The sequence below is a fragment of the Xiphophorus maculatus genome, chromosome 16, assembly GCF_002775205.1.
Source record: "Xiphophorus maculatus strain JP 163 A chromosome 16, X_maculatus-5.0-male, whole genome shotgun sequence".
NCBI lineage: Eukaryota > Metazoa > Chordata > Actinopteri > Cyprinodontiformes > Poeciliidae > Xiphophorus > Xiphophorus maculatus.
In genome coordinates, this window is record NC_036458.1 from 23,849,637 (window position 1) to 23,864,891 (window position 15,255).

The 15,255-nt window shown below is 42.0% G+C and overlaps 1 protein-coding gene across 2 annotated transcripts in view; it reads right to left on the bottom strand.

Annotated features, from left to right (window-relative positions):
• The window catches only part of smg1 (SMG1, nonsense mediated mRNA decay associated PI3K related kinase), a 50,630-nt gene that overhangs the window by 8,466 nt on the left and 26,909 nt on the right, over positions 1-15,255 (bottom strand). For both annotated transcript variants that reach the window (XM_005809460.2, XM_023348520.1), the window contains 19 exons: positions 14,823-15,041; positions 14,551-14,731; positions 14,279-14,440; positions 13,507-13,730; positions 11,770-11,924; positions 10,548-10,770; positions 9,355-9,601; positions 8,912-9,141; positions 8,492-8,740; positions 8,004-8,142; positions 7,070-7,179; positions 6,778-6,996; positions 6,471-6,664; positions 4,812-4,984; positions 3,488-3,767; positions 2,882-3,154; positions 1,773-2,007; positions 1,482-1,693; positions 329-485 (listed from right to left, as the gene is read on the bottom strand). In XM_005809460.2, coding sequence (XP_005809517.1) covers positions 329-485; positions 1,482-1,693; positions 1,773-2,007; positions 2,882-3,154; positions 3,488-3,767; positions 4,812-4,984; positions 6,471-6,664; positions 6,778-6,996; positions 7,070-7,179; positions 8,004-8,142; positions 8,492-8,740; positions 8,912-9,141; positions 9,355-9,601; positions 10,548-10,770; positions 11,770-11,924; positions 13,507-13,730; positions 14,279-14,440; positions 14,551-14,731; positions 14,823-15,041 — 3,882 coding nt within the window. The remainder of the gene's footprint in view (positions 1-328; positions 486-1,481; positions 1,694-1,772; positions 2,008-2,881; positions 3,155-3,487; positions 3,768-4,811; positions 4,985-6,470; positions 6,665-6,777; positions 6,997-7,069; positions 7,180-8,003; positions 8,143-8,491; positions 8,741-8,911; positions 9,142-9,354; positions 9,602-10,547; positions 10,771-11,769; positions 11,925-13,506; positions 13,731-14,278; positions 14,441-14,550; positions 14,732-14,822; positions 15,042-15,255) is intronic.

Below are 15,255 nucleotides of genomic sequence, written 5' to 3' on the forward strand. Positions count from 1 at the left end.
TGAATCTGAGGGGTACTCTTAACAGACAGTAAATTGCAAAAATAACTGCTAGATATTGAAAGTTCAGTTGTTATTATTGTTATGGATAAATTAGCAAATATACATTTACTCACAGGACATTTAAAGAATTTTGCATAATTAAAATAAGCAAAAATATGCAGGCAGATATTTGAAACTTATGACTCAAAGGATTAAGTTTTTAAAAAGAGGCAAGAAGCTTTAGGATTGAATTTAGGATGCATTTTAACCAAGCATAGACCCAGAGTGGTGGATTTCCTTCATGAACCATGTTCATGTGACCGGCCTGAGAGGAAAAGCCGTTCGCTACCTTCTCTGTGAGTTGTCCAAAAGCGGCCTCCAGCTGGGTGAACATGCCGTCGAAGGCAACCAGCAACATTTGACCTGCTGACATCTTGGGCGTCTCTTGGCCCTGTCCGTCCATGCTGTGAGGCTGGATCAGCTCAGAGTACTGGGCACGCAGCATTCTGAAAACAAATAAGAGTTTCACATACATTCCACTTCGCTGCAAAAAACACTAAAGCTTACCAAGAATTTTGGTCTAGTTTCTAGTGCAAGTATCTTAGTGCACTTGAAACAAGACTAAACTAACTTCCAAGTAACTTTTCAGCAAAACACAGGAGCTTGTTTAGAGTTAGTAATTCCTTAATATTGATGAAAAAGCACTAATTCCATTGGCAGATTAGTTCACTTATAACAAGGGAAAAATGTCTATTATAAAGTGAAACAATCTGCCAATGCAACTAGTACTTGCATTGCGGCAGTATTAGGCGTTTTCCATTTTCCAGGCACAAAGTGCCATTTATAACATAACCAAGCAACTCTGCTAATTACAAATGCTCTTTTTGAAACTCCACTTTCAGGAAGACATCACAACACGGCTCCTCTGTTAACCCTTTAACAACATTTCTACCATGGCTGCACTCAGACGTAGCTCCTATAATGAGCTCAGCAGATGCACAGTTCCACCAGATGTTTGCTAATTGCTGCTGGCTAGTCTGAAGGAGCTGAGTGGGAGTACTGGGAGGGCTACTCTGTGAGGCGGAAACTTGGAAACTGCAGCACTGGGTGGACCTACCTTGAAGGCAAAGGTAGGTCCACCCAGGTGTTTTGCAGAGCTGAATGGTTACCATGGAGATTAAAGTATTTCTCAAAGATGCAAGAAAGAGTCCAGGTATGTTTTTGATGAAGGAATAACATTATATGGAGTTCAAAAAAGTCATTTTTTTCAGAAAACTGTCTCGTTAAGGAATTAACTTAAAACAAGCTCATGTATCTCAGCTGAAAATTAACTTATAAGTCAGTTTTGTCTTATTTCAAGTGTACTGAGATATTTGCACTAGAACCTAAACAAAAATAACTGGTGAAATTTAGTGATTTTGCATTTCTCCTCCTTTAAAAGCTGAGGAGAAATCAGTGATTAATGCAGCAGGACAGATGAAGCTGAGGACAGCTGCAGTCACCTGGTGATATGCAGGAAGTGGCTGTGGCTGTCGTGGTCCAGACCTGTGGTGGCCTGCAGACTCTCAGCCAATCCCTGCAGGCTGAGGCCGTCTGAGCTCTGCTCCACTAGCTGCTCCAGCTCGGCCAGCATGGCCTCCAGGGTGGGCTCTCCTTTCATCATGCAGCGCAGCGCCTCAGGGAAGATGATCTGCCTGAAGTTGGTGTTCAGTTCCTGCAGTCCACAGTGAGTCTCATGAACTTCAGAGTCTCTCCACCGCAGCAGGTTTCATGTCAGAGTGAGGGTTTCCTACCTGGAGGCAGGTGTAAACGGCGTTGGCCAGGTAAACAGCCTGGGTGGTGAGCGACGGCGCGGGGAGCTCCAGGTCATGGGGCAGCAGAGGGCAGCGCTGCAGCAGCGTAGCCAGACCACACACATTACCCAGCATGCTGCACAGCTCCTCCAGGAACCACGCTCCGTCCCGGGAGGTCAGGTCCACCAGCTGCTCTCCGGCGCTGGCTGCTGCTCCCTCCATCACCAGGTTACGCCTGCAACCGACCACACACAAAGCTTCTGTTAGTGCTGGATATGGAAATTATGTCTGCATGATTTACCTCAGGTAAAAATATTACGGCTTGACAGTATTAAGACTTCTGCTCTAAAATGTCTTAATTTGCATTTTGTTTAGCATACTTTGATGTGAATAGATTGGCCATTTGAATTGTGGGTTGATCTTCATCCTTTGAGCTTTGACCTGTTGCTGCCAGTCACTGCTATTCTAAAGGAATTGTTAGGACAGACATGTGAATTTCACTGGAATTTCAAATTAGCCTAACACCATAATCTTTAGTGGCTAGAGTTAGGGCCCCCCCTCCTGGGGATAAATGTGTAAGATAATGGATGATTGATGTAATTATTTCATATTAGAAGTTTTTATTGTGTTTCAGGTTCTGAGTCAGCAGATTATACATATAAATTGTATGAACACAGAAATTAAAGAAATCACAAGTATGAACGTGTGTATAAAATACTACTTTGTACTTTTGCCTTAAAAGTACTTAGAATTACTTTAAAGTAGTTAAATACACAATCCAACAACTAAAAAAAAAAACAAACCAAAAAAAAAAACTCATGCAGACAAGTTGTTACCAGCACAATATTCCACAGTAACACAGTGGAATCTGTTTCACTAATGCCAGATACTAAAGGCAGCTTGTTCATAAATTTTACCTTGACTTTATCAAATAGTGATGTGTTGTCTGGAGGAGGGGTCGTGATACTGCAGCTACACATGCAGCTTCTGCATATCGGTGTTTACCATGAAAACGCTATCCGGTCCATGTCTAGTTGTTCCCATTATTCCCTCTGCTGCACTGTTTAAAGCCATCAGTGGGACATTTCAGCGGATTTTAAGACTCCCACCTGCAGAGTGCACAGAGGGCGGAGGTGATGACTGCGGCCAAGCTCAGGGATCCCGGCTCTCCGTTCTCCCGCAGGAACACGCCGATGCAGTTCTCGATCTCCTGCAGCTGTTCCTCGCATGCTGCCACCGTGGTTCCCTCGGCCTTCAGCCGCTCCGCTTGGTGCATCATCCGCTCGTTGGTCTCAGCCACCTGGTGCTGCAGAGTAAGCTCCACGTTGGACAGAAACTGGCAGGAGGCTGGGGATGGCTGAGGGGCAAACAGGACTTCATACCTGATGAAAGACAGAGGAGGATCTCAGAAGTTCTTATAGAGTTTGGGTGGACTTCATATTCTCATCAAACATTGTGATTTTTCTGAAAATCTGATCAATCACCAATGTTTTCTTAATTTCTGACCAATCACTGCAACTCGGCTGAATTACAAAAATACAAAAAACATCCTGCAGTGCCTGACTAAAGCAACAAAGATTATGAATAAACACTTTCAACCGCAATTTTGATCACTAGCCTTTAATTCTTTACAGCCTCTAATTATTTCTCAGACAGAAAAAGTGTTTTTCACTTTAGTTTTGATAACAAGAGGTGCAGCATCCAGTGAGCCTTACTGCCTGTAGATGTGCTGACAGTGCTCCACTGTCATGTCCCTCAGCAGCTCCTCTAGCCAGGCCTTCCACTGGTGGACTCTGTGGAACAGCAGGGTGGCTCGTGGGTACAGCAGAGCGACCGTGGCGTAGCTGTGCAGCTGTTCCAGGCAACTGCGAAGGGCAGCCCGACGCTGCTGCAGCTGGGAGCTGAGCTCGGCCTCCAGGCTTTCACACTGGCTGATCAGGGGGGCCTGGCCTGCGTTCTGCAGAAAGGCAGTGGCTGGAACGTAGCTGGGAGGACCTGGAGGAGTTAGACATCACAGATTTACTGCATAGCCAAAGTAAGAGCCACATTCTGTAATAGAGATTACTGAAGATACTTGGTAGCTGCTGACCCAGGGCGGGGCTATAATGCGATTTTATAAAATTTTCTGATTCTGAAGGTGACATAATTTCGGTCATTCGCATTTTTTTAGGGAAAAAGATGTTAGTTAAGAGAAACGGACTAAAATGGTGTTAAAAAAATACTTCTAAGCCATATAACCCAGTACTATTTAGAGGTATGGTGTGAATAAAGTTATTGTTGAAGTTAGGGGTTAGTTAGTTAGTTAGTTAGTTAGCGGTTATAGAAATGTCTGGGTTAGGTAATTGCTAAAAAGAATGCAAGTCAATGCAAAGTCCTCAGTTGGATAGAAGCAAAAGGATATGCATGTATGTGTCTATCCACACACATACATACACATCTCCTATGTTCAATAAATATATTGAACATAGGGGACCACTTTCACCATTTTCACCCATAGGCTGAGGTCATTGTGGAAAGTGAGGACATTTTCCTGGCCCTCACCTTTTCTCAGTTCTATGTTAAGAGGAGGAGCTGGGCCATAAATCTAGTTAATTGATTACTTGAATTTTCAGTTTCTGAACATTTTATTTGTGGAAAATCTGGATTTTTTTCTTACCAATGCTCTGCTTGTGTCTGCATAGTTGAGAGTGATGACAGCAGACCCAAAAACTATCACTATTTGTTTAATAATTTCTATTCATTTTGAGTTTGAATTCAAGTCAACTCACAGAAAGAATGACTGAAATAAGTCATTTGTAACTTTTATAAGAAAAAAAACATCAATTTTTTTTTTTTATTAAAGTCAAAATTCAAATTTGGTATAAAAGATTTTAGATTTTATTTTTAGGCCACATCTCCCAGCCCTATGTTCACCTACTAAATACAGACTTAAGCAATATTATATCTACTGTTTGTTTAATGATAAACATAAACCCAGAGTAATAAACCCAACCAATATAAAAATGAAATCTCCTCCTTTGGTTTCTGCCTGCGGCTTACCCAGGTCGATGGGAGTGCTGATGTCCTGCAGCAGGCTGGCCAGCTGTGTGGCCTCCAGGCTGGAGAACGCTGCATGGTACTGAGAGATCCACTGCTCCAGGTCAGCTAGCTTGGCCTGGATAGCCTCCTGCACCGTCCTCTGCTGGGACTGCAGCTGGGTGTGTTCAGAGTACCTGAACCCAACACACAGCTCTGTTACAGCTTCCGCTCATTCTTACACACAACACACACAATCAATCTGCAGCACTGTTTACGTACACTGGTGTGACCTAAACAAAAACAAACCAAATCCCCACGGCAGAGTGACTGTAGTTACATCACCAACACTCATGGAGGGTATGGATGTATAACCTCCACTTCCAGTCTGGTCCGTCTTTATGGTGCTGTTGATAACTATGGAGTTATATTTGTGCTTCCAACCGGTATTCTTTGTGAGAATGATGGAAGCGCATATGTCTATGTGAACAAATAATAATTTGTGGTGCTTGAATTTAATGAACAAGCACGGCGTGTTCTGGCATGAGTTCCACTCTGATTCTCCTTTTTCTCGTGCCCTCACTGTCTGCATTCACAATTTAACAAAGTCTTTTAAATCTATCACTCATACACAGAAGTGTTTATAAGTGGAGATTTTGTTGGAATACAAACTGCTACAAAAGATCTTTCCTGCCCACATCCATTACCATCTACAACAACTCTTTAATTAAATGAGTTACAAGATTTAATTTCCCTTGAGGAACAATAAAGTATTTCTGAATTGGATTTGAAAATGGACATAAGACCGACTGCTGCTGTTAACTTCTGTAATAGCGCCAGGGGTTAAAGTAAGTGGTCCAGTACTGCATAACGCTAAAAGATTATGCCTGATCAAATACGACATTTCCATTTGTTGTTAAAATATTATTCGAATTGACAATGTAAGTATAAGTGCTGCTTACACTTACAGTTAAACTGATGCATTAAATTCATCAAGGGGATTTCTTTTTCTCAAAAGTTAACTTGAACTGAACTTGATTTTCCTAACTCCTCTGTCTTCCAACTGATGCAACACCATGAGATCTTAATACAAACCCAGCTGAAAGAGCAGTGCCATTTTTTCTGGTGTTACCTTACGTTTACTTTTTATTCATTAATGGATATGATTTCAAATGTAACTAAGTAACTTCACTCAAAACAAACTCAAGTAAAAGTAAGAGTTTCGGTTTTGTAAACAACTTAAGGTACAAAATAGACAAATTGTAATTACAGCAATACAAATAAATGTAACTAATTACTTTCCACCCTCTATGTCACAAAAAATATCTTTTTTTGTAAAAAATAATTTATATATATATTGTAGAAAAAATATATGTTTTCCACAAAAAATATATTTTCTGCATTATCCATACAGGTTTTATTTGTTTTGGTTCTCACAATGAGCCACTTTTCATCATAGTACCTGCCAGAAACTACTTTCAGCCCTGGTAGTGCTGAGATGGTTTCTACTGTATTAATGCATATTGAGCTATATTTGCTGTTTGAACTATTAAAACATGGAGTTGGAAGCACTTTTAAAGAGAATCTGAAGTTTTCATGGATTTCATCTATTCTTGAGTAGCTGTGGTGAATCCCAGCAGCTGCAGTCTGTTCACATGAGGACCTAGTTGTTGTGTCTCAGACCTTTGCTCCAGGGTGAGGATCACATGGTCCGGGTGGTTCTCTGCCCCGTCCAGGAAGTCCATCTCCTCTTGCAGTTTGGCCTGCAGTTTTTCCCCTCGACACAGCAGGTCCTGCAGGACCAAGTACTCGTCCACAGCTTCCTCCACTTGAGGCAAAACAGCCAGCATTTCGTCTCGATTCTTAAACCAGTTCACCTGGAAACAGTTCACACAGGACCTTAAACACAGTAGTCTCTCGTATCTTATATTCTGTCATGTGTTTGTAGATTAAAATCTTATTTCCAGAGATTGGTTGCTGGTTTGCTCACCTTGATCTCAGCCACCCTGGAGGAGAACAGAGAGCGAGTGATATCTCTCTCCATCTCCCTCTTGCTCTTCTTGCTGTCGGCCTGCTGGCCGCCACCTCCGTACACCGCCCCGGCAAAGCCCACCTCCCCTCCAGCGGTCCAGTCCACCAGAGGATCATAGACGAAGGCTTCCAACAAGGTGAGGAGGGTCTCTCTGCCCCGACGCATTATCTGCACCACCTGAAATTACACGGGATCTCAGTGCTTCATCGGGATTGGCTTAAGGGTGGTGGAGAAGTAACGGTGCTTTAACCTGTTCACAGGACAGCCTGAAGATGCCCTCCACCCCCGTCGCTCCCAGAGCACTCTCAATGTTGTGGGTCATCCTGAAGGGAACCTTCTCTGGTACCCGCAGACTTTTCCCTGGTAACAGATAAAACGAACGATTCAATCGACTGGCCCCTACTGGTACCAGGGTCTTCCACTTCCAGTAAAATAATGCTCAGATTAACTGAATCCACTCCCCGATGTTCGATCTAGGGATGCACCGATCCACTTTTTTCACTTCTTCTACGGATATGTGAGGTTTAGTGTCTGATCCAATCCGAACCGATCCGACACAGAAAAACATCTGAATTGACTTAAGACATTTCTTCGTTTTTTTTAAAACACAGACTAAATGTAATGAATTACAAATGTATCTGATAACTCTGCACTAGTACTGCTCACTTAAACATCAAACACGTAAAAACAACTTTCATTTGTTCAGTCAGTGCAATTAGGAGTAGAACAATCAATTTAAAATTATTTATCATTTCACTTTCTAATAGTTTTTAGATACACTGTTTACACTAGGGATAAGTGCTGCTATTTAGCTTGTAATATAAGCACTGTGATACAAGTATGGGACTGCTGGTTATTCAGTTTGTCTATGTTAATGTGCATCTGTACTTATCTAACAAACCTAATAAAAATAACTAATAAAGAAACTGACCAAAACAATAGGCTGACTTTTTTGGTCAAACATGTAAAATAAACTGCAACAAATCTTCCTTCAAATGATTCAGAAACCACATTTACAAATTCTAAATAATAAATAATGTAAAATAAATAATAAAGCATGACATCGCTCAGAGCACAAAGCATAAAATGACATTATGGATTGGGTGTCTAGAATTGTTTTCAATAATGGGAGTGATACAGATATTAATATTGGATTTGTGCGACACTAATCAGATCAAACGGACCTTTTTCAAAGCACACGTTGTAGTCGATGTGTACCACCTCGCCAGTGGTCATGTCGATCAGCACGTTGTCCAGGTGGCGATCTCCGAGGCCGATGATGTATCCCACCATGGACATGACAGCAGTGGACCTGGCGTACGACTGGAGACAAGAGAATAAGCATCAACTCACTGCTGATTAATGGCTACAATCCTCAGAGCTTTACAAAACACACTGGAAAAACTCCCCATCAGATTATTTTAGTAATTGAGCAATCTATTGATTATTCTGATTAAGTAGTAGCTACTTAAGCCAGAAAAAGAAATGTATGAAAAAGAATTCAGAAAACATTCCAAGCAATGAAATGATACAGACATCACTGTCTCAGGCTTGCCGTATGAAAAAGCTTTTATTTTTAAAGTGCAAAAACAGATAATAAAACGTTGCACATCAATTTTGAAAAATTAAAAAACAAACTCCAGGAGAACGCAGGGAAATGCCAGCAGGGTACCTGAGTGACCCTCCACCACTCGCTGGGCGTGGTGCAGGAACACCACAGCTCCTTAGCCAGCAAGTTGGAGGGCGTAGCTTCCATCAGCTCCTTCAGCACATCCTTCATCACGCTGAGGGGCCAGTCTCGACGGCTCACGTCCAGACTCTGGCCCACGGCCTTCAGAGCCGGCCCGATGCGGCTGTAGTACAGCTCGCTGGGGCGGGGCACCGGGGGGACGGGCTGCGGCTGTGGGAACGAGTCCTGGGCCTTGGAGCACAAAACGTTCATTTAGATCACAGCCCCTCTGATTTCAGTACAGAGTTTAATTTAATTCATCTCAAAAGAATGACTAGTTCAGGACAGGAGACCTAAAGATGAGCCTTTTACTTTTCCCGTTTTTTTTCAATACATGCATAGTTTTAGACTGTGGTAACAAACCTTCTGAGCCTGCAGCACGGCCTCCCTCTGCTGCCAGCGCTTGTAAAGTCCAAAAAGCGGAGTGGCACCATCCACCCACTGGATCAGTCCGGACCGGGTTCCCAAGGGCGTGACAGAGTAGTGGCGAGCGTGAAAACGAGGTTGCTCCTGCTGGTTGATCTTGGTGAACATGGTGTTGACGATGGACAGGAACTGCATGATGCGCTCATCCAGGTGCAAATCTTCCAGGCCTGAAGCCAATGAGAATCACTGCTGATTTAGCCGATTATTCAAAAATAGTCATATTTAGCTAGAAACATGTTTCTGGAGTTTATTAGTAACTAGAAAAATTGCGGTTAATTGCAAATGAGTGCTGACAAAACCAAACTGCTACAAGCATCCCTTTGTTTCAGAAGTGCATTTACATGTGATATTTTGACCCCAAATGACCTTTGACCTCTTACCTTTGAAGAGATATGGGTAGTTGCGGCCATCTGAGCCCAGGAAGAAGAGTTTCTTTGGCTTGGTCTTCGTGGGCAGGATGGTGATGGTGTTGCCCACGCTCTGTATGGTGACGGCGTCCGAGGCAGACGCCTCACCTGGCAGGGCCATCTCGGTGGTTGTCATGGAGACCAGGCGGGGGCTGATCTCATCCAGATGGAGAAGGTAGCTTGCTCGCTTCTGAGCGCGCTGCTGCAGGCTCATCATTATCTGCTCAGACACGTCAGCCGAATTAAGGTAAGGCAGGTCAAAGAAGTACTTAACACGTCACCATTTTTAGAAATCAGTAAAATTTTGATATTTCTATTGATGTGAAATCATTAAGAAATTTCAATAGCTACTGTGTGTGTCATTCCAGCTTTTATAATTGGAATAAAAATTAGTGGTAGTGATTTGACCAGTCCTCTGAGCTGACTTCTATTCTAATAACACTTCCAGTTTCTCGTCTCTTGAAAGCTGAACATGCGAGATGAAAACGTGTGAGATGTCAACAGGTAACTTTGCCCTTTTTTTTGTTGTTGCAAAAACCATGTTGAGATTTTCTCCTGGATTTGGTTTGGTGTTTCTTTTGCACTTTGACGTCTTTTTAGGACAGAATTTAATTTGTACTGATGGTGCCATTTGATGAAGGTAGTTGAAAATATTATTTGCCTTTTAAATGTTAACTAAATGTTAAAATCCTGTCTTTTTCAACTTTTCCTTAAGACCATATTATGGCAAAAGTAAAACTTCTTTTCTTTTGAGTGCCACAAAATCAGCAATTTCAGGTCTGCAACAATCACAAAAACATCTCAGCATCCTGGATGGACTGAATAATGTGCTTGAATGACCCAAGGTCTCAGATCTACTGAGAAGTTTTGCTTGACTTTGAAAATTAATGTTCACAGATAATCTCCATCTATAATGTCAAAAGCTTGTATCCTATTCCTTTCTGGAGAGTTGTTGTGCTTTGGGCTTTCACATTAAATCTGGAATGTGTGTAACCGACTCAGATTCTGCCTGCATACCTGGTGTGAATGAACATTGTTTGCACAGTGCCTTGAGACAGCGGTTGTTGTGAACTGGTGCCATATAACTGACTGAATTAAAATCCCCAAATAAATCAGTGGCAGTTTGTGTAATGAGAAAAAAAAAAAGAAAAAAAAAAAGTGCTGACCTGTTTGAAGGGAAGCCAGCTGCTGGCCGGGTTGGCGGGGTTGGCTGGGTTTTTCAGGCGCTCCAGGGCAGACTTGATGGCGTCGCCGTAGGTTGTCTGGAACCAGGTTTCATGTGGCGTCTCTGCTGGAGCGGTGGTGATGCTGCACACATGATCCAGAGCGAACACCACGGGCCGCATCAGAGCAGAGTGCTTCTCTCGCATGATGGCGATCTTTTCATCCCTGCAGAGCAGCAGAACGTAAGACCAGGCCACAGAAGCACTGCTGGCATGGTGTAACAGCTGAAGGACAGGGAGGGGGACAAACGCAGGCTTTCTGCAGGCTTCTACAATTCTAATTTAAAACTTTTTGAAGACTGCTATGAAGGGAATTTTAGACCTTTATACAGTGGCTTGCAAAAGCATTCATACCCTCAAACTTTTCCATATTTTGTCACTTTATCCCGCAAACATTTTGATTTAATATGAAAGACAAAAAGAAAGCGGTATACAATTGCAAAATAGAAAAGAAATTATACACGATTCAAAACATATTTTACAAATAAAAAACTGAAAAGTGCGGTGTACAAAAGTATTCAGCCTCCCTGAATTAATACTTTGTTGAACCACCTTTAGCTGAAATTAGAAATGCAAATGTTTTAGGGTTTGTCTCTACCAGCTTTGACCGTCCAGTGACTGAAATCTTTTCCCAATCTTCCTTGCAAAACCACAGAAGCTCAGTCAGATTAGATGGAGAGTATTTGTGAGCAGCAGATATATGTGCTCCATCAGGCCAAATGGCCAGAAAACTGCACTTACCCATGATAGATGCAAAAAACCTGGCTAGCTAGCAAGCTAGTTAGCAGCTAAGCAGCAGTAGCCTCAGCCGCTTCAATTCACAAAACTCAATGTCAGTACGCAACTCAAACTTTTACCTGACAAAAAACTCCCACAAACAAAAAATAAATAAACAGAATAGAATATATTAAATAGTTCTGTCAAGACAAAATTTAAAGCCAATGACCAACTTATTAAAAAAAAAAAAAAGAATTTAAGGCATTTTAAGGATTACTTAAAACTATTAGTAATAATGATCACCACCATCATCATCCTGTGACATCATAGAGTATCTCCTAACACAACAGGAACCCTTTAAGCAAGGCTTGCTGTTTCATTCCCTTTAACAAAAACTACTTTAATGTTTTCTTCCTGGCATTTTTTACAGAGATGTCAGTATTCCTACCTGCGCAGTGTGTTGTTGTTCTGCACCCTCTTGACCTCGTCCTCCAGCTGCTGGATTCTCCTCAGGACGTGCATGTGTTGCTGCTGCAGCACGCCCAGCCACAGTTCATCCCACAGTAAGGTCACTCTGCGCAGCTCCCCCACCAGCTGCTGGACCTGCGCTCACACACAATCACAGCCAAGTGTGAAACATACATGGCTGACACAGAGCCAGAGCACCAGACTCTTCTCAATGGTCAGGAAAAATGCAGACTCTGCATTTTTCTGTGAGGTTTCTACATGATTTTTCCTTTTTTGGTATCGAGAACTTCATCCCCGTGTTAGTAATCTGGATTCATGAACACAGGCAGATGTGTCTGAAAGCTGCAGCCAGGAGCAGGAGACTAGACACTGAAGCTAACCATCCGATTAGTAATAAATTCTATCGATTATTCTGATGACTAATCTGATAAAAAATTATTCAAAATTGGTCACATTAATGATCTTAAATTCAAATTCTAGACCACTTGAACTTGTCACATAAAATACGGTGTATCCTTGGCAACATGCAGATTCTTCTTACAGACTTTGGTACATTTGATTTGACTTCTTAAAATAGTACTTTTATTGTTTTTTTATTATTATTATTTTAAAACAGATTTAAGAACCATGAGTATTTGTAGCCTAAATTTAAGGCTTTGTAGAGCTGGATTTTTAAGAGTGTTTGTTCCTTCAGCAAATTAACAACCAAATATTAATATATTTAGTATATAAAATATGAAAATCCCAATATGATTTGGCAAACCAAGTCAAATGAAAATTATTCCACTTATTTTTATTAGACTGTTATTTAAAAACCGGAAGAAAGAAAAACAATTGGAAAATCAAATATTTTTTCCAGACTCAGTTTTCTGTTTTTCATAATTTTCCAGAAAATAATAAAAGTTAAATATAGATTTTTAATGACCGTGTGAAGAATGTTGGTGAAGCAATTTTTTAAAACCAAATTATAAGATGAAGAAGCAATGCGAGAACCATCAGTCGCTGTGTTTCCATTGTCTTTAAAATTCCACAAATTGGAATTACAAAGATAAATTTGCTGAATGGAAACATGCTAATTAAAAAAAAAAACCTGTTCTACTTTTAAGACGGTTGTTTGGCTGTATTAAAATCTGTGTATTTTGCAAAACGCCTGTTTCGGGTCGTGTGATCAATTACTGTGGTACAAAACACGGAGAAGGCGACAGGAAGTGGTCAGAGGACGATGGCGTTGCATACTTTTTAATGTTTTTAATATACAAACTTATTTACTTGTGATTTAAATTGAGTTTCTTATTTAATGGGAACACAGCAATTGAAAAATTGTTTTTTGACACAAATGGAATTTCGACAAAGTTTTGCTCCCGTTTGCAATGGAAACGCAGCTGATAAAAGCTTGACTAGTGAAGATCCATGTTGTTTTTTTGCTGTGGGACTTTTCCTCTCTACCAGCAGTGGATGTTGTAAAAGTCCTAACAGCTATAGATTTTGTTTCTACTAATCCTTAAGTATGCAACCCTATTAATACAAGAAATATATTTGAAAAAAGATGCCAGAGATCTGTAGATAACAGTACAGAGAGCAATGCAGCATTCTGAGTGCCCAGTTCTAGTCCTGGAGCTTTTAGACGCTTCGCTTCCCAACACCCCTGAGTCATATGTGTGTTCATTTCATTCAGGACAAATGAGAACGTTCTTGGCGTGAGCTTGGCTTCTCCTACCTGAAGCACCATGGTCGGGTTAGCCAGAGACAGCTTCTCTACTATCTTGCTGTAACAGTCTTGCATCATGGCTTGGTCTTGACTGGAACAGGTGGCCATCTCCTCTGCTGCTCCTCCTTCATCAGCACTCTGCAGCTCTTCCTCCTCATCCTCCTCCTCCCCGTCCAGGTCCTCTCCCTGCATGCTGCCCAGGAAGGCTGGCAGAGATGGCGGCATTTTGCTCCCTGTTCATAAAGCAATGAGGAGAGCCACACAAATTTTACTCAAGGCTGCAGAGAATAATTAGTTCAGTAAATGATTATTCTGAAGATTAATCGAATAAAAAAAAATTTTAATTGGCACTTTCTGCAGATCTTTCAATCACCTGAAATTTCTTATATAATATTAGACATATATTAAAATATCCAAATAAATAATTCAATTCAGTTTTTAAATAAGAAAAACATTTCATTACCTAAAAGGCAAAGACAGCATTCCCTTAGTGAAAGTTGGATTGTTTGAAGCAAAGGAAACATCTGCAGCTAAAAATCCTTCTGACATCAACATGAGAAAAGTTCAACTCTGTCTGCTGGACTGACGTCAACACAGTGTAGGACCGGGATTGTTTTTTTTTTTCTTTCTTTGGATTAATAGATTACTGACTGGATAGCAAAAAGTGCTTAATAGATTTTTTTTTTGGTAATATTACTTTATTTTTAAGGGATAAGATTTGCTTCAGAACATATGTAGTCGGTAAAAGTGTCCCTCTAAGCTGGATAAAAGTGAAGCGTACCTGCGCTCTGAGCCTCTCCTCCCAGAGACAGTGATCCTACAATGGCCGGGTAGAGGATCAGGTGGGGCGAGTCCTGGGCCACCCGACACAGCAGGCTGCATATGCTCTGTCGGATGTAAGCCTCTGGATGGTTGAGACGTGAGAACAGTTGTGGGATGATGCCTGAGGGAGAGATGAGTCAGGAACGGTCAGAAGAAAGCTCCAGAATGTTGTTCTCGTAACGTCGGCTTCTCTGCCAACAGAAAACACAAGCAAACGTGTTTGGAACGTACGTCTCCAGGGCGAGGTGGGGGTGGAGGCCAAGCCCAGCTCCAGCCCCTCCCTCAGTTCACCGGCGTGCTTCACCAAAAGCCGAAGGAGACGCAGTGTTGCCATGACGATAACGTCATCGTTGCTCTGTTTGCCGCCGTGGCAGGACAGCAGGAGCTTCGGGTCGTCTTCATCAACGAGCACCTGCGAAAACCAAAAACCAGCATGCACTGAGAGAAACCTGAACAGAACCGGAAACTGCACGGTGCTGCGGGCCGGGACCTGCCCTCCTCACCTGTCCTGCATTCAGCTTCAGGAAGGTGAAATAAGCGTGGCAGGAGACGCGATACAGTCCAAAGATCCGGTCCACAACCCGCCTCCAGACCCGGATCAGGCCGTCCGTCACATTCTGGCCGGCGTCTCCGAGCCAGGGGCAGGAGCCGGTCAGCTGGCGCCAGATCACATCCACCATGTCGTCCTCATTGTCCTCCTGCTGCAGGGCCATGTCCTCATCCTGCCGCACAGAACAACATTAAGCCTGGGACCGTTCAGCCGATTTACTATGATTAATTAATTATTATCTAGTAAATTAGTAATCAATTAATCGCTAACTGGAGCATCCAAACTCAAAATAAAAATGGGTCCTTTGCTGGAAAACAGTACACTGTAGCCAAAACTGAACAAAAATATATACATTTTGCATTTAAGATTTGTCTGTTTTACCCAGA